Source organism: Priapulus caudatus, unplaced genomic scaffold (genome assembly GCF_000485595.1).
Source record: "Priapulus caudatus unplaced genomic scaffold, Priapulus_caudatus-5.0.1 Scaffold309, whole genome shotgun sequence".
Classification (NCBI taxonomy): domain Eukaryota; kingdom Metazoa; phylum Priapulida; class Priapulimorpha; order Priapulimorphida; family Priapulidae; genus Priapulus; species Priapulus caudatus.
This window is the reverse complement of record NW_014577370.1, coordinates 205,504-225,503: the sequence shown is the minus strand read 5'-3', so window position 1 is coordinate 225,503 and position 20,000 is coordinate 205,504. Positions and strand designations below refer to the sequence as shown.

Here is a 20,000-nt window from a genome sequence, read left to right as displayed (position 1 = left end):
GCCGTTGTTGATATTGTTGTTGTTGTTGTTGTTGTTGATAATGATGATGATGATGATGATGATGATGATGTTGTTGATTATGATGCTATTGTTGCTGCTACTGTTGTTGTTGTTTCTGCTGCTGCTGTTGCTGTTATTGCTGCTGTTTCTGCTACTACACACGTGAACGCGCGCAGACATGCACGCACGCACACACAAAACACACACGCGCGCGCACTGAGAACTGTGACACTAGACCTGGATATATGCACATCGTATACTGCCTGCTGTCACGTTCTGTGCTCTTTGCGGATGATTCAAACATTCGTCTACGTTGACAACCGGGTGCACGAGCCTTTACTAGCCCTCTCTCTCAGAGCAGCTAAATTACCGCACAGTGGATAACAGTTGCGGTCTTCGCGGCTGCAGTCGCTACATTAGGAGTGACATAATATAGGTTTAACAATATATATCAATAATTACGTCACTCCTGATTGCATTATCGATGCAAAGCCGAGATTGCGTCCCCGTGAACTTTCGCACCACCCGATCCCGCCGCAGCCTGCCTCGTAGTTTAAGTCGTGGAGGCTGGCGACGGGGGAAGAGCAGATTCGATTTCCGTTACAATCCTTCTTCGTCGGCTACCCGAGCACGTGACGTAATGAGCGGTACAGACGACGGGCGCGCGCGAGCGAGAGGCTCCGCCATTATTCAACAAGGCACGCTGCGCACTATGCGCCCGCGCGCACATGTGCATGTGGCCATCCTTGCCTCTGTGTTTATATAAGCGTTGGCATCAGATTTGGACAGGCAGCCGTTTAAATATTGCACGAGCTCTGTCAATCAGCGTGTGTTGGATGTGCCTGGGTACGGTGGAACCGGGAGCGACTGTTTATGTACTGTAACGAGGGCTAGGACTAGGTGATTCTTGCGATCGTTCATACGCGAGCATTTGCACATAGGAGAGCTATTATCATTTATGTAGAAAATAAAAACGATTGATAGTTTGCCTGTTTATGATTCATTGGCAAATTATTATATCACATATTCTTATTTTACCGATATATTTGACACATTAATACACGCACCACGCTCACACCCACACGTATCTTCATGTACGAACACTCATATGGGATGGCATGGTCTACAATTTCGCCTAACCTTAAACTTTATATCTGGCCGAAATTCTGAACCATATTTCCTACACTTAAATATCTCCATTTACCAATCTATTCTTATATCTACTTCGAACTCTGATTTACTATTTATTTTTAAATCATTCGCGGCCCATGCATGTGATTTCATATCTAAAAATTATTGGTTTACTCAATTAATTGTAATATATTTATTGATATTTATATTCAGAATATAACTTAACGTCGACGTAAGTTCGTCTTTCATAGCTACGTAAAGGAATGACGCGTGTAGCAACACGAACGAACACGACGAGATGAATATACGCGTGCTGCTTGATTGCACACATCGTATACGCAGCACACCTGTAATCCGTACCTGTGACCAGCAGGAGCAGCAGCTGCACGGCGATGCCCCAGCGCAGCATCGGACCGTCCAAGATGGCGGCTGCCATTTTCTCTCGCACGGAGAACCGCCTGCCACAGGACTACTGCCGAGCGCCGACGATCGCAATCTTGCGACTGAGATAGCGTGCGTCGGCACGCGTCGCTGCGCCGCTACGCGTCACGCACCCCCGTCGGTGAGCGACGCCCGCAGCGCCGACAATAGCGTAACTATCACCGTCGTCGCCATCGTCGTGTCGCTCGTCACAAGCGTCCGATGTTTGCGTGCGTGCGTCAGTGCGTCCGTGCGCACGCGTGCGTGTGTGTGCTGGAATCACTATGACCTTGCGTCGACTGACAGCGACAGCGCGTGTGTGGGCACGTCTTTATGTCTGTCTGTGTGTGCGTGTGTGGTGCTCTCACGTTCCGCCACATCGATTGATAATAGATGCCGGTAGTCTCCTGCTCTCCGCCGTATATAACCGGGTTCCTGCGCATGCGCACGAACGCGTTTTCATCGACCTGCGAAGCTGAGCGTGCGCATTGACGATGCAGCGTCGCTTCGGATGCAACGTCACACGTCGCTTCGTCGCGTCACGTTACCTTGCGTCGCGCCCCGACGCCGTAGACTGCAATTTAGATAGGAGGGTTTTTACGTGCCATCCTACATACACTCGCAGCAAATACTCTGTTATACTCTCGCCTTTGCTTGCGTGGGCGTGCATTCATACGTTCGCGCGTGGGCGAGCATGTGGACAAGCATGCGTGCGCCTACGCTCGCGGGGTAAGTGAGTGCATAGCTAGGTGCGTGCGTGCGTGCGTGCGTGCGCGCGTGCGTGTGTACGAGCATGCGTGCAAGGCTTATTTAATTGATTGTCCACCAGTGATCGATAAGGACATGTTAAAACTTTTATGTCGCATGTATAGCGTTATAGCTTACCATATAGATTGAAAATCTGCAAAACGAAAAAATCTGAATTATCATAGTATATGTGCAAAACAGCGTTTTATTCTGGATTCGCAAACAACACGTTGCATACTGTGGAATTCATGTACTCAATTTACATAGACTAGAATCAAAGCAAGTAGAACCAACAATAAGCCATGCAAGAATTTACCACGTGCTAGTCCTGGTGTGAGTGTCTAGTCAAGATATGTGCGTGAGCTATGAGATGTAAAACTATGTTAACAGGAAATATGGCTCTTTGCACCCCGAAAACATATTATAAACCATAATGTTTCGTCGACCGCTGCTGATGGCTTGTATAAATACCCGGAGCCATTATTTTATAGCAATAGTTATTCGTTAGTACAGCCGCGGGTTCAAATAGCAGTATTTGGGCTTTAAAAGAATAGCGTTTCTCGCAAGAATTACAACATTCTGGCCATTCCCGTCGCAGCAACGAATAATGTAACGAAATCACAGCAATCACAACACAGCCATTGACCGATCGACGATCTATAATTACATGTAAACAAATACTCGATCAATAACAAATAACAACAGCGAATATATGATAACAACGAAAATATATAGTAAGAACGACAAACATAATGATCAGTGTCGAAAATGGCGCCATCAGTGAGCGGTATTCGGCGCTGTGAGAACGACGTTGAAGGCTCGGCCTCTTCAACCCGTGCGCCACGCATAGTACTGCTATTCAATTTCAAAATGGCGTATTTCGCTCGCCGTGCGAGCAGACGTGATGATAGCAAAGCATCGATAGAATTGGAATGGCAAGAGCTGCGACCATCGCATCGTTTTTGCGAACTACGGAACGTTCGTGAACGATGAATGGATCATTTTCGGGGTCGCACGCGTAAGTCCAAAGAGCGCTCGTCGCCGCCATGATGGTTTTCCGCAGAGACCGCGCCTCAACGTCGTCCGCGCAGTTTCTGCACTCAATAACCTGCAAAAATACATGCGATCGTCGCACCACATGTTTTCATTCTAGTCTAAATGTTAATTTACGACGATCTATTAGATCACCATTCGTATACGCTTCGCAACAATGCATGCATACATACATACATACATACATACATACATACATACATACATACATACATACATACATACCACGCACGCCCGGAGACCACGCCGCCGCCGCGCAACAGCACAGCAAGGCACTCACGCACGCACGCACGCACGCACGACCACGCACCCGACGCACGCACGTTACGCACGCACGCACGCACGCGCGCACGCACAGGCACACCCACACACACACACAACACACAAATATACACATGGATATATATAGATATATATATATATATATACACACCCCGTACAGACTGCAAATTTGATATGATATCAAACTGGTGCGGTCAGGCGCGCGTCAAATTTTTGCATGTGAATCCACACATGCCCGCTCCTAATACGCGCTGGCCCGCACCCAATTTGGCCCCGCAAATGAAGGAGGGCCAGGCCCGGGATAACTAGCCGCCGAAGCCAAGATAGCCCGCTGTGTTGTGCGTGTCTGTACGCAAACACGCGTGCCAAATCCTGCTGTCTCACAATACGTAGCGCATAGCCTTATTAACGGTCACGTAAAAGTACAGCATATCTGTCTCGTCGATGACGTGGCAAGCTGAACCTAACCAATAACTGTAACACCGTGACTCAGTTGATGTAGGATAAATTTGCAGTATGTCTGCTACGATTTGTTGTGCGGCCTGCGCCTGCCACACGGTTGATGTGGATCAAATTTTGCAGCTGTACGGGTATCAATTAAATAAATGAAAAATACAATAAATATATATATAGTTATATAAACTCAAACCGTGCAATGACAAAGCTCCCAAGGGATATCATTACTCCTATAGAATCAAAATCATTGTTTTTAAAGCGCCCAGTACCGACGAAGTCACCCGCGCGCAGTTAGCAATCGATTGATTTTGACTAATTCTACATTAACACACATCACACGACTGTTTGTATTGCACGTCCACGTCCGGAGCCTACCCCCCTCCTCACGGCCCCAGAGTGTCCAGCCGCCATAGGTCCCGAGGTCTCGGCCTGTGGTCCGTAGCCTCCACGTCCGTGGACCATAACCCCCACGTCCGTGCCCGTATTCCGCGCCGTCCGCGTACCAGGTAGGCCCCCACGCCGAGTCAGCAATCACATACGCGCTTTGTGGTCAGCAAACCAATACCTTTGTGGTCATCTCCCGTAACCGTTTGTGCATTCGTCCGTAAACCACGTCGCCGAGTACCTCCACGTCCGGTGACAAAACCCCGCACGCCCGCGCCCGTAGCCCAGCCGTCCCGTGGCCCTATCCCCACGACCGTTGGTCATCTCCTGCTAACCATCTTGGGCATACACTCCCGTAATCCAATTGTGCATTCCTCCCGTAAACTTTTGCCCGAACTCCCCCCCGATCCGTTGCATCTACCATAGCCCTTGTGGCATCACTCGTAACCTTTGTGTCCATCTCCGTAAACCTTTGTGCCGTACGCGCCACGCTCCTCGCCCGTAGCCCCCTACGTCCGTGGTCATTCTCCGTAAAGCCTTTGTGGTCAGCTCCGTACACCATACTGTGGTATCATCTCCAAGCCCTTGTGGTCATCCTCGTAATCCCTTGGGTCATCTCCGTAACCTTCTTGGGCGTAGCCGCCACGCTCCGCCCGTAGCCCCCACCTCCGTGTCATCTCCGTATCGCCTTTGTGTCCACTCCATAGCGCCTTGTGGTTCATCTCCGTAACCCTTGTGTCATCTCGTAAACTTGTGTCATCCTCCGTAACCTTTGTGGCCGAGCCGCCCACGTCCGCGCCAGAGCCCCACTCCGTGTCCGTAGCCCCACGACCGTGTCATCTCCGTAACCAGCTTTGTGGTCATCTCCGTAACCCTTGTGGTCATCTCCGTAACCTTTGTGGTCATCTCCGTAACCTTTGTGGCCGTAGCCGCCACGTCCGCGCCCGTAGCCCCCACGTCCGTGGTCATCTCCGTAGCCTTTGTGGTCATCTCCATAGCCTTTGTGGTCATCTCCGTAACCTTTGTGGTCATCTCCGTAACCTTTGTGGTCATCTCCGTAACCTTTGTGGCCGTAGCCACCACGTCCGTGGTCATCACCATAGCGTGTCCAATCCTCCGTAACCTTTGGCCACGCCACCGGACACCGCGTGGTCAATTTCGAACCTTGTGGTCCATCTCCGTACCTTTGTTGTCATCTCCGTAAAGAAACCTTTGTGGCATGTCATCCGTACACCGAGCGCCGAACCGTAGCCTCCACGTACACCGTTGGACCAACCCCACACGACATCCCCAGCGTCCGGTAGTCCCCCACGTCCGCTCCGTAGCCCCCACGTCCATGGCACTCCGAGCCCTTTGGTGTCATACTCCAATAAGACCCCCCATGCCCACGCCACTAGTAACCTCCTCGTCCGCGCCATACCCAATGGCTCATCTCCGTGTGCAAGGTGAAAATGCCTAGGAGAGATAACGTTTGCAGTTTCGTTTATAAAACATTACCAATGTTAATGCAACAATCTGACTTGTAGGACACCGCATCCTTGATTCAATGAACTGGTGAAGTATTTAGATGCGAATGCCTAATCGACCATGATATTATATCTTTACACTACGTAAAGTCTTGTACGTGTGCTTGACTTACCACCGCAATAAAAGATAATAGAACTAGGCTGCTTCCTGCTGTGACAAACATCCCTGCTCAAGTATTATCTCTTGTTGCAGCCTAACAATGATACGTACTGGTGTGGACTGAAATAATTAACAAAGTAGTCCGTTATTAGTTTTGTATTACAAACTGATTACCATCATCTAGCAAAATTTCAGCACGAATACCTTTATCCATCATCCACCATCCTCACTCTTCCGTTCGTTCGTCAGGTCTCGACCGCCCATCCATAGCCATCCACACATCCATCTGTCCGTCCGTCTTCTGTCGTCCGTCCTTCCGTCCTATCCCGTCCAGCAGTCGCAATACCATTCCATCATCCATCCGTATCATAGATATCCATCCACGGAGACCGTCATCTCATAGCCACCGTCCACCCATCGCCATCTATACACCCGTCCGTCCGGCTCACCAACCAGCACAGATCACCTCACACCTCGCACGCAGCGCACATCACGGCGCTACACAGCTCGCGGCGCGGCATCGCACGTACTGCATCAGCCCTCACGCCCATCCGTACACCCATGCAGCACAACATCACAACATTCAGACATTAATGAAAAAATACATGAAGAAAACGTAAGCATTGCCTACTCTGTGTGTCTTCTCTTTCCGCTCTCTCGCTCTCCTCGCTCTCCGCCATCTCTCTCTCTCTCTTCTCCTCCTCCTCTCGCTCATTTCTCTCTCTCCTTCCTGTCATCTCGCATCGCCTTTCTCTTCCTCTCTTTCTCTCTCTCATCTCCGTCTCCATCGCTCTCGTCTGATCTCTCTCTCTCCACCGCACGCCACAACCGTCGCACTCAGCATCGCGCACCACTCTCTTCCTCTCATCCTCTCTCTCCTACTTTCTACTCCTCTCCCCACTCGAGTCTCCTCTCCACACAACACAACACTTCCCACACGCGGCATCAACGCGCTCTCACACTTACCACAGTCTCTCTCACACACACGACCCTTCCCACTAGTCACTCACCCCGAAAATCTCTCGCTCTCCCTCCGAGCTCTCTCTCTCTCTCTCTCTCTCTCTCTATGTTGTTCTATCTCTCGTTCGATCGCTTTCTCGCGCCCTCTCTCTCCGGCTCACGCTTTCTTCCATAGCGCTTCGTACCTTCTCTAGCTGGGCGTCCTCTGCGCCTGCCGTCAACGACTGCAGTTATGGCAGGTGAACTCTGGTCGAGGATTTTATACTGGACCACTCTCATTGGCACCCGCATTTGCTATTAATTAGACACATTAATTAGAAGTAAACAGAGGTGAAACGCTGCTTAACCTCACTGACACAGTATTTGAATTTCGGAGAGTACGAACGCCGCAGCATGTGGGTCAGGCAGGTTAAAGAACGGTAATTGGGAGTCGTCTATTTGCCTGGTGAGTTCGCGCGGCCAGAGCTGCATAGACGTGCTATTGTTTAGAGCCAGCTTACGCCAACACGTTTCGCCGCTCGCGTGTTGACGCACGCCGTGTTATTACGCGCGGTAATGGTGGATGGCTGCAAGTACTAACGTCAACCGACGTGACTTGCCCGTTGTCCCGAGGTGCGCTCGCTCGATTAGAAACTAGCATCGCAAAATTCGAGATGAGTTGTAGCCTATATGCATAGGAGTTAAATCGATCTCCGCCCATCCAAGTGTAGCAGGCCTATGTGGCGGCCGTAGAGTAGTATCTCACAAGACAGATAATATGTATATAGATTTTATTTGACAGTCAGAGAGGCGTTTGACAGCGAAACATGGAACCGAGAGAGGCGCTCGCCGTAGTTCTGCCCTTGCAGCTAGCCCCGTAGAGCTACTACAGCTGCTGCAATGTTCATCTGTGTCTATCTATTACTATATTAGTGGTATCTTCGGCATAATTTTCCAGGAAACGATTGCTATCGCTGTAACAATAACGATATAATTGTGATAAATGGGGTTTATTTGAGTAGTGTCAACGTTATCACGCCAGCAGGGACATCCAATCATTTTTAAAGAGAGACATCGGGGTTCCTTTAATGGTAACCTACTGCGATCAGTATTTGGTCCCATTTTTGAACGTAAAATTTTAACAATATGCTATTTCAATTAGCTCAGGGAAGTTAGCTCCCAGTTCCCAGTTCCTTATTCGAATAAGGAACTATCTGGTGGAGAAAGAGGAGGGGGAGAAGCTGGTGAAAAAGGAGGAAGGGGAGAAGGAGGGGGAGAAGGGAGCTGGTGGAGGTGGAGGGGAAGAAGGGAGAAGCTGGTGGAGAAGGCCGAGGGAGAGAAGCTGGGGGAGAAGGAGGAGGGGGAGAAGGGAGAAGGTGGTGGAGGAGGGGGAGAAGCTGATGGAGAAGGAGGAGGAGAGAAGCTGGTGGAGAAGGAGGAAAGGGAAAAGGGAGAAGATGGTGGAGAAGGAGGAGGGGAGAAGCTGGTGAAGAAGGAGGAGGGGGAGAAGCTGGTGGAGAATGAGGAAGGAGAGAAGGGAGAAGCTGGCGGAGAAGGGGGAGGGGGATCGCTGGTGAAGAAGCAGGAAGGGGAGAAGGGAGAAGGTGGTGGAGAAGGGGGAGGGGAGAAGCTGGTGGAGAAGGAGGAAGGGGAGAAGGGAGAAGATGGTGGAGAAAGAGGGGAGAAGCTGGTGGAGAAGGAGGAGGGGGAGAAGGGAGAAGGTGGTGGAGGAGGGGGGAAAAGCTGGTGGAGAAGAAGGAGGGGAGAAGCTGGTGGAGAAGGAGGAAGGGGAGGAGAAGGGAGAAGGTGGTGGAGGAGGGGGAGAAGATGGTGGAGTCTGCACGTGATGTCACCCGAAATGTACGAGGCTGCTAACACGCACTAATCACATGCCCATGTGTTTTGTCTACATTTCGGGTGACGTCACGCGCATACACATAAGCAGAGCAACCGAATTTGAAAACGAAACACCAGTAGTGCTAATACTTTTAGGAATAAACGCATAAATACATGGTGTAAAGTTGTGGAAGTGTTCAAAAAGATAGGTGAGATGGCCATGTAGATAAATAAGTGTTAAAAAGCCCGATCATTTTCCTTTTTGTGAGCCATTTTGAGTGGGGGCAGCAGGAGCGGATTCAGACCGTATTTGCCGTATTGGTAAATACGGTCTAGATTTCAAAGTGCCCTTCAAAATTTTGCGCTAAAAAATACAGAAAACAATTTGATGGAATTTGGCTATATTCTTTATTTGTTTTCTTTTTCTTCTGATTCATTGACAGGACTTGCAGGAAATTAAATTTACATGGTAACAAAACTAGCTTTGATATCTGAAAAAGAAAAAATTAAAGTGCTTGAATCATTCTGCATTAATTGCTAGTATGCAAAGCGCTAGCTCTAGTACTATAGCCGCTTACATTAACTGCCGCTGGGCTATACCATCCATAGAAATCGCAACACTAACACAAACGGTTAGTGTTGCGATTTCTATGATAGCATCATGCAACCATTACGAATGCTCGGGACCAACTTACTCCAGCCAGTCAGCGGGAACTATGTATTTCCGCATGTGGAGGGGTGGGCGGGTTGTGTTGGTTGTGGACAAAAACATTGTTGTTGTCAAGTAACAAATTAATAATAGTAATTTGTTCATCTTTCATGACAAAACTAATATTACAATCTCTTTTGATCGCTTAATTTGTTGCTTGACAACAACAATGTTTTTGTCCACAACCACCCCAACCCGCCCACCCCTCCACATGCGGAAATACATAGTTCCCGCTGAATCGCGGCGCGTTGCGTGCGTGCGTGCGTAACGTGCGTGCGTGCGTGCGTGCGTGCGTGCGCTGCGTGCGTGCGTCGTGCCGTTGCGTGCTGCGCTGCGCTGCGTGTATGTATGTATGTATGCGTATGTATGTATGTATGTATGTATGGTATTGTAGTAGTGATATGTATTGTATGTTATGCAATGCATTGTTGCGAAGTCGTATACGAAATGGTGATCTAATAGATCGTTCGATTAAATTAACATTTAGATTCTAGAATGAAAACTGTGGGTGCGACGATCGCACTGTATTTTTGACAGGTTATTGAGTGCAGAAACTGCGCGACGACGTTGAGGCGCGGTCCTCTGCCGGCAACACCATCATGGGCGACGAAGCGCTCTTTTCGGCCTTACGACGTGCGGACCCCGAAATGATCCATCCATCGCTTCACAGAACGTTCCGTAAGTTCGTTCAAAAACGATTGCGATTGCGTCGGCAGCTCTTGCCATTCCAATTTCTATCGATGCTTGCTATCATCACGTCTGCTCGCACGCGGCAGCGAAATCGAGCCATTTTGAAATTGAATAGCCAGTACTATGCGTGTGCGCCGGGTTGAAGAAGGCCGACTTCTACGTCGTTCTCGACAGCGCCGAATAAAACCGCTCACTGATGCGCGATTTTCGAACACTGATCATTATGTTTGTCGTTCTTACTATCTATTTTTCGTTGTTATCGATATATTCGCTGTTGTTATTGTTATTGATCGCAGTATGTTGTTTACATGTAATTATAGATTCGTCGATCGGTCAATGCTGTGTGTGATCTGCTGGTGAATGTTCGTTTACATTATTTTCGTTGCTGCGAGCGGAATGGCAGAAATGTTGCTAATTTCTTTGGCGAGAAACGCTATTCTTTTAAAGCCCAAATACTTGCTATTTGAAACCCGGGCTGTATCTAACGAATACACTATTGCCTATAAAATAATGCTCCGGGTATTATACAGAGCCATCAAGCCAGCGGTCGACGAAACATTATGGTTTAATAATATGTTTTCGGGGTGCAAAGAGCCATATTGTCTGTTAACATATAAAGGTTTAACATCTCATACTCAGCGCACAATATCTTGACCTAGACACTCACACCAGGACTAGCACCGTTGGAAACTTCTTGGCATGGCTTATGTGTTGTTTCTACTTCTTTGTAATTCTAGTCTGAATGTATAATTGAGTACATGGATTCCACAGGTATGCAACGACTGTTGTTTGACGAATCTCAGAATACAAACTGTTTTGTCACATACTACTATTGTATCTAATTTTCAGATTTTTTCTCGTTTTGCAGATTTTCATGCTTTATTGTAAGTCTATAACGCTTATACATGGCGACATACAATAATTTTATACATAGTCCTTATCGATCACGGTGGATCAATCAATTAAATTAGCCTTGCACGCATGCTCTTACACCACGCCACGCGGCGCACGTCTACGCTCTACGCACGCACGCCACCTAGCTATTGCACTCAACTTACCCCGCGAAGCGGCATTTTATGGCTGTCCGACTATGCCGCTCTATTCGCAATCTTATTTCTCCATCTCGTTCGAACTTGATCTACTGCTTCACAATGCTATAGGTTAAGTTTATTATATCAGATGTATTCTTGCTAGTTATCGCTAGTATCGTCTATCTAATAAATCCTCTCCTATCTATATATTGCAGTTATCGGCGTCGGGCGTCTGATTCGTCAGTGAATACGTGTCGGCTCCGGACGAAGCGACGTTGTGACGTTGCATCCGAAGCGACCGCTGCATCTGTCAATGCGTCACTGCTCAGTTCGCAGGTCGATGAAAACGCGTTGTGCGCATGCGCCAGGGCGAACCACGTTATATACGGCGGATAGCAGGAGGACTACCGGCCATCTAATTAGTCAAATCGAGTGCTTGGGGGGGCGGAACGTGAGAGCACCACAACACGCACACACAGAAGACATAAAGGACAGTGCCACACACACTGCGGCTGCTCGCTGGTCAGTTCGAGCGCAAGTCATAGTGATTCCAGCACACACACGCACAGCAACCGCCTCCTGGCGCGCACGGCACGCACATGACTGCACGCACGCAAACATCGACGCTTGTGACGAGCGACAGCGCGTGGCGACGACGGTGAATAGTTATTACGCTATTGTTCGGCGCTGCGGGCGGTCGCTCACCGACGGCGGGTGCCGTGACGCGTAGCGGCGCAGCGACGCGATGCGACGCAACGCTAATCAGTCGGCAGATGCGATCGTCGGCGCTCGCAGTATCCTGTGGCGGCGGTTCTCACGTGCGAGAGGGAAAAATGCAGCCGCCACTTGGACGGTCGTTGCTGGGTGGGGCATCGCCGTGCAGGTCTGCTGCTTCCTGCTGGTCAAGTACGGATTACAAGTGTCGCGCGTCATCACGATCGTGTTGGCAATCAAGCAGCTACGCGTATATTCATCTCGTGTGTTCGTTCGTGTTGCTACACGCGTCTTCCTTTACGTAGCTATGACAGACGAATTTACGTCGACGTTAAACGTTAATATCTGAAATATGAAATAGTCAATACAATATATTAAATTAATTGAGTAACAACCAATAATTTTTAGATTGAAAATCACATGCATGGGCGCGCGAATGATTAAAATAACTAGTTAATCATAAGTCGAAGTACAGATATAAGAAATAGACTGTGTACAAATGGAGATATTTAGTGTAGGAAATATTGGTTCAGAAATTTCGGCCACGATATAAAGTTTCAAGGTTAGGCGAAATTAGTAGACCAATGCAGTCCCATATGAGTGTTCGTACGCATTGATAGATTACGTGCGGGTGTTGAGCGTGTGCGTGTATTACTGTGGTCAAATATTGCGGTAAAATAAGAATACTGTGATATAATAATTTGCAATGAAATGCATAAATCAGGCAAACTATCAATCGTTTTTATTTTCTACATAAATGATATAGCTTCTCCTTGTGCAACTGCTCGCCGTATGAACGAATCGCACAGCACATCACCCATTAGTCCTCAGCCCTCGTTAACCAGTACATAAAACCATGGTCGCTCCCGCTTCTTGTCCACCGTGACGCCAGGGCAACGATTCCGAACACAACGTGACTTGACACAGACGCTCGTGCACTATTTAAAACGGCCTGCCTGTCACACAATCTGATGCAACGCTTAATATAAACAAGAGCAGGATGGCACAATGCCATGTGCGCGCGGCGCCATATGTGCGCATGCGATGCCTTGTTGAATAATGGCGAGCCTGCTCGCGTCGCGGCGGCCGCGTCGTCTGTACGCTCATTAACGTCAAGCGTGCTCGGGTGGTAGCCAGACGAAGAAGGATTTCGTAAACGGAAATCGATCTTGCTCTTCCCCCGTCGCCAGCCTCGCACAGACTTTAAACTACGAGGCAGGGCTGCGCGCGTGGATCGGGTGGTGCCGAAAAGTTCACGGGGACGCAATCTCGGCTTTGCCCATCGAATAATGGCACATCCTCGGAGTGGGCGACCGGTCAGGATCTGATTGATATATATAATTTAAACTATAGTATTCACTCCTTAACATGTACGCGACTGCCAGCCGCGAAGGGACCGCAACTGTTTATCGCACTGTGCCGGTAATTTGCTGCTCTGACGTGAGAGAGGGCTTAGTAAAGGCCTCGTGCACCCGGCTTGTCAACGGTAGACGAATGTGTTGAATCATCCGCAAGAGCAGCAGCAACGTGACAGCAGGCAGTATACGATCGTCATATTACTCCAGCGTTCTATGTCACAGTTCTCAGTGCGCGCGGTGGTGTGGTTTTACTGGTGTGCTGTTGCTGTGCATGTCTGTCGCGCGTGTCACCGTGTGATAGTTAGCAGAAAACAGCTAGCAATACCCAGCACAGCACAGCGTCAGAAACAACAACAAACAGTAGCAGCACACCAATAGCCTCATAAATCAACAACATCATCATTCATCATCATCATCACAATCATTTATCAGACACATACAACGAACAACCAACAACACAACGAATACATTCAACAACCGGCAACAGGCAAGTAACAGAGCAGCCAACAGAAACAACAAAAAAGCATCATCATCGTTAATCATTCGTCAATCATCATACACATCATCAGTCCTAGGCATATTTGTTTAACCGGCTAAGATCTGAAAATGAGCGTGACCCGTCGCGACCGGTTTACCGCTGCCTGACCTAGGCATGGAAGCTGGCGCGTGAGAATCGTTAACAAACAGTAATCAGTCGACTAGAAGGTAAACAGCCACGACTCGAGTTTAATGTTCCGCTACACAAGTGAGTTACGAAGACACGCAGAAAAAACAGCAATGTAGGTCACGGGGAGAAACAAATATGTTAAGCCAACATAGTCACAAAACGAATGAAATTCCTGTGAAATGTCCGTCCGTATGATATGAAGCGAGTGCACGCTGAAAACAATATATATATATATATCAAATAGCGAGTCGAAAATCGCGATCGATTGCTCCACATCGTGATGCTGTGAGTCCGTCCATTCTTGCATCTGCGCCACGTCCCCTCCGTTAGAAGTGTGTTTGCAACACCTCACGCACGGCACGCATTCCTGCCAATGCACGCCGCGTATCTTATTCGTACCACACGCACGGCATGTACGCAGGCCAGATGCGCCGCACCGCACATTTTTCAAGCACACGCACAGAGCGCGCGATCAGCGTGCACCATAAGGCATCCATTGTATGATGACGTAATAGACATATCATGATGTATACCTAGTTCGTATGATGGTATGTATAGGGTTATGTATAAGAGAGATGGCGTGTACTGAAATGTAAGAATAGAGAAATATATTAAGACATGTTATCACATATGTTTAAGCGCAGCGAATATATTCGTAGGAGCATGTCTGCGCACGAGTACAACACTTACTGTTTTGAGGGCGGGCGCTTCCACCTGTAGTTGACGAAGAGACATGCTGTATCGAAAGCTTGTTTTTTAAACTATGGACCACCTTATCTCTAATATTTATAGTTATATTGCACCATTGTGTTACATAGCAGGATACACATGTCTTTATTGATGGCCGTGTACTCTTATATATATATATATATAATATATATATATATAGATAATACTATTTATATATTTTATTTATTTATTTAATTTATTACTTTATTTATAATAGTAACTCGGATGCAGTAGTATTTCTCCATGCCGTAAATAACTAACACGCTGTACGAAACGATCGTCATCCAGACGAAAAGCCATCTGACATTTATTACGATTGCCTTGCCAGTCAAGCGATTTGTCTCCCGTAACATATGAATTCCTGCGCGGTTGACGCTGCGCACGTAGACCTAACGCTTAAAGCCCGTGCGTGAAAGATAAATGAGATTAACTTACAATGGCCTACACGCGCGCTGCATCGCGTCCTCTGTTGTTCGATTCTGTCCTTACATGAGTTTTCTCCACACAGTGCGCTAGCCGCCTGAGTAGGATCGAAATCGTATTTATGATCCGTGATTAAAAAATAATTTCGCTTCCTATTAAATTCTGTATTTTGGGCAATATTAGTCGGATTTTCTGCAATTGTAAAGAATTGACGGTCGTGACAGTGATGTACGTCCTTCAACACAATTTATATCGTACGGGTAACTGTTGATATACAGCCGTGTGAATTTCTCTAGCAATACATTGTGAAAACGGATCCTGTAAAATAATCGTATACGATACATTCTACAACACACTAAAGTTTTTTTTACTGTGAAGATATAGTAAGTAGTCTGCCCGTGCGCTGCGCGACACGCGTTCCTTGTGTCCTGCATTGCGTATCCGGTCAACTACCCCCCCGGCACAACTACCACCCAGACAATTACCCCCTCTTAGGACAACTAACGCCGGACAACTACACACCGGCGGCCTAACCCCTAGGACAAATTACTACCATAGACCTAATACCCCCTAGGAACAATGACCACCGGACCAACTACCTACCGCGTTATACTAATATATTATGATACAAATACACCAACAATCTGCATTTGATTCCGGCTTGGTTTTTCAGGTGGATATTCGGAATCCGGATGCGAAGCGTCTGTTCTATGACCCTGACTGAGTGGCTACAATCGACTGACGCGTCCCGTCGAAGACCACACCGACTGTGTCGGCCGTCAAGCTGGGCCCTCAAGTTAACTGCAACTTTATCGATGTGTAGGGGCATGGTTGTTGATGTGTTTGTTTGTTTGTTGTTTGTTTTGTTGTGTGTGTGTGTGTGTTTGTTTGTTTGTGTGTGTGTGTGTGTGTTGTGTGTATGATGTGTGGGCGTGTGTGTCGCCTGCTGGTGGCGTGCGTCGCGTCGTTGCGTGCCGTGCGTGCGTGGCAGTGTCGTGCTGCGGCTGCTGCGGCGGATCATGGCTGTGTGTGCGTGGGTTGGTGTGTGATTGTGTGTGTGTGTGTGTGTGTGTGTGTGTGCTGCGTCATGTGTGTATGTTCGGTCTGTATGTCTGTCTGCCTGTCTGACGTCTCCTCCATCCCAGTCGGTCGTCAGTCCGTCCGTCCGCGCGGTTGAATCGGATCGGTCGGTAGCGTCCGTCCCGTCTGTTCGTGTTTGTTCTTTTGATGCGATCCGTGCTTGCTCGCTCGCTTGTCTTTCCCTCCCTCGCGCCCACTTCTCTCTCTTTCTCTCTCTGCGTCGTCCTCGTGTCCATCTCTTCTCTCTCTCGGGGTCTCTCTCTTCCCTCTCTCTCCTCCTCTCTCTCTCGTCTCTCTCTCTCTCTCTCTCTCTCGTTTCTCTCTCGCTCTCTCGTCTCTATAATTCAGTAGTTTTTATCTTGCTCTGCAATGGATCTTGGCTCAAGAGTTTATTCTGCAAAACGGAGTTTGCGCATTAGGCGTTGACCGGCTTCGCGCGTGTGGTTCAGAACCAGGGGCGCCAACCGTTAGCTAGCTAAGTCACGTATTCTCAGTAACAACCCGCAACTGTTTTGAATATATATAATATTAATATCAGGAGTAAAGATAATACCTAGACTCTATAGTTACCTCCCTACCTCCTGATAATGATCAAATCCATAATAGATCTCTAATACTGGACTCTTGAATAACATATGATACTATATATATATATATTGTATAACAAACACACGCACGTACGCAACGTACGGGCACGCACGCGCACACTACACCAACGTACGCGGCCGGCGCGCAGACGCAGCCACGGCCACCCACACACACACACCACACACACAAAACACACACACACACGACACACACACACACACCCACAACACACACACACACACACACACACACTTAGATACAGCACACTTAGACACACAACACGCACCACACACACACACACACACACAGCACACACACACACACATCACACACCACCATCACTAACAACACCGTATACTCAAGACTCATAATAGAGAACTCTCTATATAAGCTCTTGAGATTATATTGCTGATCAATTATTATGTTTCGCGTGACTGTTCACTGTGATTCGTTATCACGTCATCGACATCGCAGTGTGTGTGTGTGTGTGGGTTGTGTGTGTGTTGTGTGTGTGGTGTGTGTTGCGCGCCGCGTTCGTGTGTGTGTGTGTGTGGCGCGCCGCCGCGTTTCGTGTGTGTGTGTGTGTGCGCCAGGCGGTCCGTGTGTGTGTGTGTGTGTGTGTGTGTGTGTGTGTGTGCGTGCGTCGTCGCTTGCGTGCGTGCCGTGCGCTGCGTGCGTGCGTGCGTGCGCCGCACGTTGTGGTGTGTGTGTGTGTGTGTGTGTGTGTGTGTGTGTGTGTGTGTGTGGTGTGTGTGTCATGTGCATGTGTGTTTGCAAGGCAGGTGTGTGTGCATGTGTGTTTGACGGGATGTGTGCGTATTTTTGTTTTTAAAATCATAAATACATCGAGCAATTTTATCTGTATCTTGTTGCTATCGGTGCTTATCTTGGGTTTCCCCGTTTTATTTCTAGGAATGAGAAAAATCAATACATGAAAACTAAATGTAATGGCTTCGACAGTAAACCGTATATTTAGCTGTTTACATACTGTTGACCTAATATCGGTAAACATGCAGCCACCGTATTAACTGCATATCAAATTATATACGCGCTGACTCACCCCCTAGCTTGGTTCGCAGTCTTCATAGATAAACGCCTACTCCTCGTCTCTCTCGCTCTCTTCCTAGCCGTCCCTCTCTCTCTAATCTTCCCCCCCCCTCTCTCTCTCTCTCAGCTAATCTCTCTCTTCTCCTTATTCCAGCGCCGATAACCAAGGCTCAGGTAAAATTGCGTAATGTAAGACGTGTGAGAGATTACAGAGACTAATGGCAAACAGTGATTTCAGGAAGTGGATCCGACTACACCCGTCGAAGCTGGCGTGGAATCCGGAGGAGTACGGCAGCGTAGTATGTGCTATAACGTGCCGTCCACAAAACATATGGACCCCGACCTGTGCTAATATCAACAGTAGGCCGTAGGGCGCGTGTGCGCGTTCACGGTATAGAGATGTAGCAGTACTGATTTACGTATACACACGTACCACGCACCCCCTATATATATAATATATAATATATATAATATATTTGTATGTTTATATATTAAAAGTCACTATGATTTGCTACGTGTGATGCAGGCCGTTTATCGTGTGTGTGTGTGTGTGTGTGTGTGTGTGTGTGTGTGTGGTGTGTGTGTGTGTGTGTGTGTGTGTGTGCGTGCGTGCGTGCGTGATATTTTGAAAAGCGCAGAGAAGAAAGAAATCGATTTACTCGCTTAATCAAACATTCCGGCACGTGCCTCCCCACTCTCTCTGTCTTGGAGGCTTTCTCTGTCTCTTAGGCGCTTTCTCTGTTCGCAACGCACGAACGACGCAACCCATGCAGCACGCACGCACACGCGCGCAACGCAACACACAACATCACACACACATAGCAGGAGCATTAAATGCCTCGCTGTTCGCTTCTCGCAGTGCGACGGAAACTATCCAGGTGACGCGTATGACGAAAGCGACGATCTTTCGAAGCGGTTCTCGTCGTCTGGGAGCCGCCCGCGTCATAACAAGAGCTACTTGTCCGATCAACGTCGAGTTCTTCCCGTTCGATCAAGCAACAGTGCTCACATGAAGTTCGGCGTCGTGACGTACAAATGGCGGCCAGGTGACATGCAGCACCTGCAGTGCGCGACGACGAAACAACACAGCGAGCTATGCGAGCTGCGCCGAAGCGAAACAGCTCCGAGGTCGGACACGTGCAGGGCCCGAGGCGTGCAGCGGTACATGCGAGCCGGAGCACACCGACGGGTGAACCAAACCTGGCGGAGTACTGTCCAGACGTCGAGTGGGACGTGCTGCGCGTGCGGCGAAAATCAAGATCGCTCATCATCTAATCCGTGCTTGCCCCGGAAGCCGTTCATCGACACACGTTCAATCATCGAGCTACGCCGCAAAGACGCTTCTCTACACCGTCAATCTCATCATACCGTGCTGTGTCGCTGTCGTTCCTCACCGTCTGGCACGTGTCTATCCTTGCCTGTCGGACAGCGGAGAGAAAATCGTCGAGCTGAGCTCTCGATGTCCGCTCAGCTTACCGTCTACTTCCTGCTGCTGTCGGAAAACAGAATACCAACCGACCAGTCGCTCAGATGTGCCGCTCATCGCAAGTAACCTGCTCTTCACGAATGATACTGGTCACGTGCCACGCTGTCCGTCTGCGTGACGGTTGTACGTGCTGAACGTGCCTACGCCGCCGCGGACGCACACGAAGCCGCGCCGTTGTGCACCGCGTCTTTCTCGAGTGCTGCCCGCGCTGCTCTGCTGCGTCGGCGAGGTTCCAGCGCGAGCAGACGTCATCGCCGTGCAGGAGTGCAGCAACGCTTTCTCGGCTGTCTTCGGTCAACGACCTGCCAAGCCGGACGGCGGCGGGGAGGAGGCGGAGGGAGGCGGAGTGGGAGTGGGAGGGTCGGAGTCGCGCGGGAGGGCATGCGGCGGGTGTGTTCCGGTCGCCGCGACGGCCGCCATATTCGCCGGATGTGACGCGCGCGATGGCCGGAACGTTCAGCACATTGCCGAGCAATCTGCAGCGGGAACGACGAAGTGATGGCGTGAGTGACGGCACATACGCGTGCAATGCACGCGCGTACTCGCGCGCGCCACACAGCCGCCGAGGCGAGATGCAGCCCGCCAGAATTAGAGGTTGTGGCCG

At 49.0% G+C, this 20,000-nt stretch overlaps 1 protein-coding gene and 1 pseudogene across 1 annotated transcript in view; both read right to left on the bottom strand.

The window, feature by feature from the left end:
• Nucleotides 1–1,948, bottom strand: part of LOC106808847 — an 8,193-nt pseudogene extending 6,245 nt beyond the window's left edge.
• A 1,417-nt stretch (nt 1,949–3,365) lies between these two features.
• LOC106808846 (TATA-binding protein-associated factor 2N-like) overlaps nt 3,366–20,000 on the bottom strand; it is a gene marked incomplete at its 5' end in the record, with an annotated part of 22,091 nt that continues 5,456 nt past the window's right edge. Inside the window, one exon of the mRNA XM_014811733.1 lies at nt 3,366–3,406. Coding sequence (XP_014667219.1) covers nt 3,399–3,406 — 8 coding nt within the window. The remainder of the gene's footprint in view (nt 3,407–20,000) is intronic.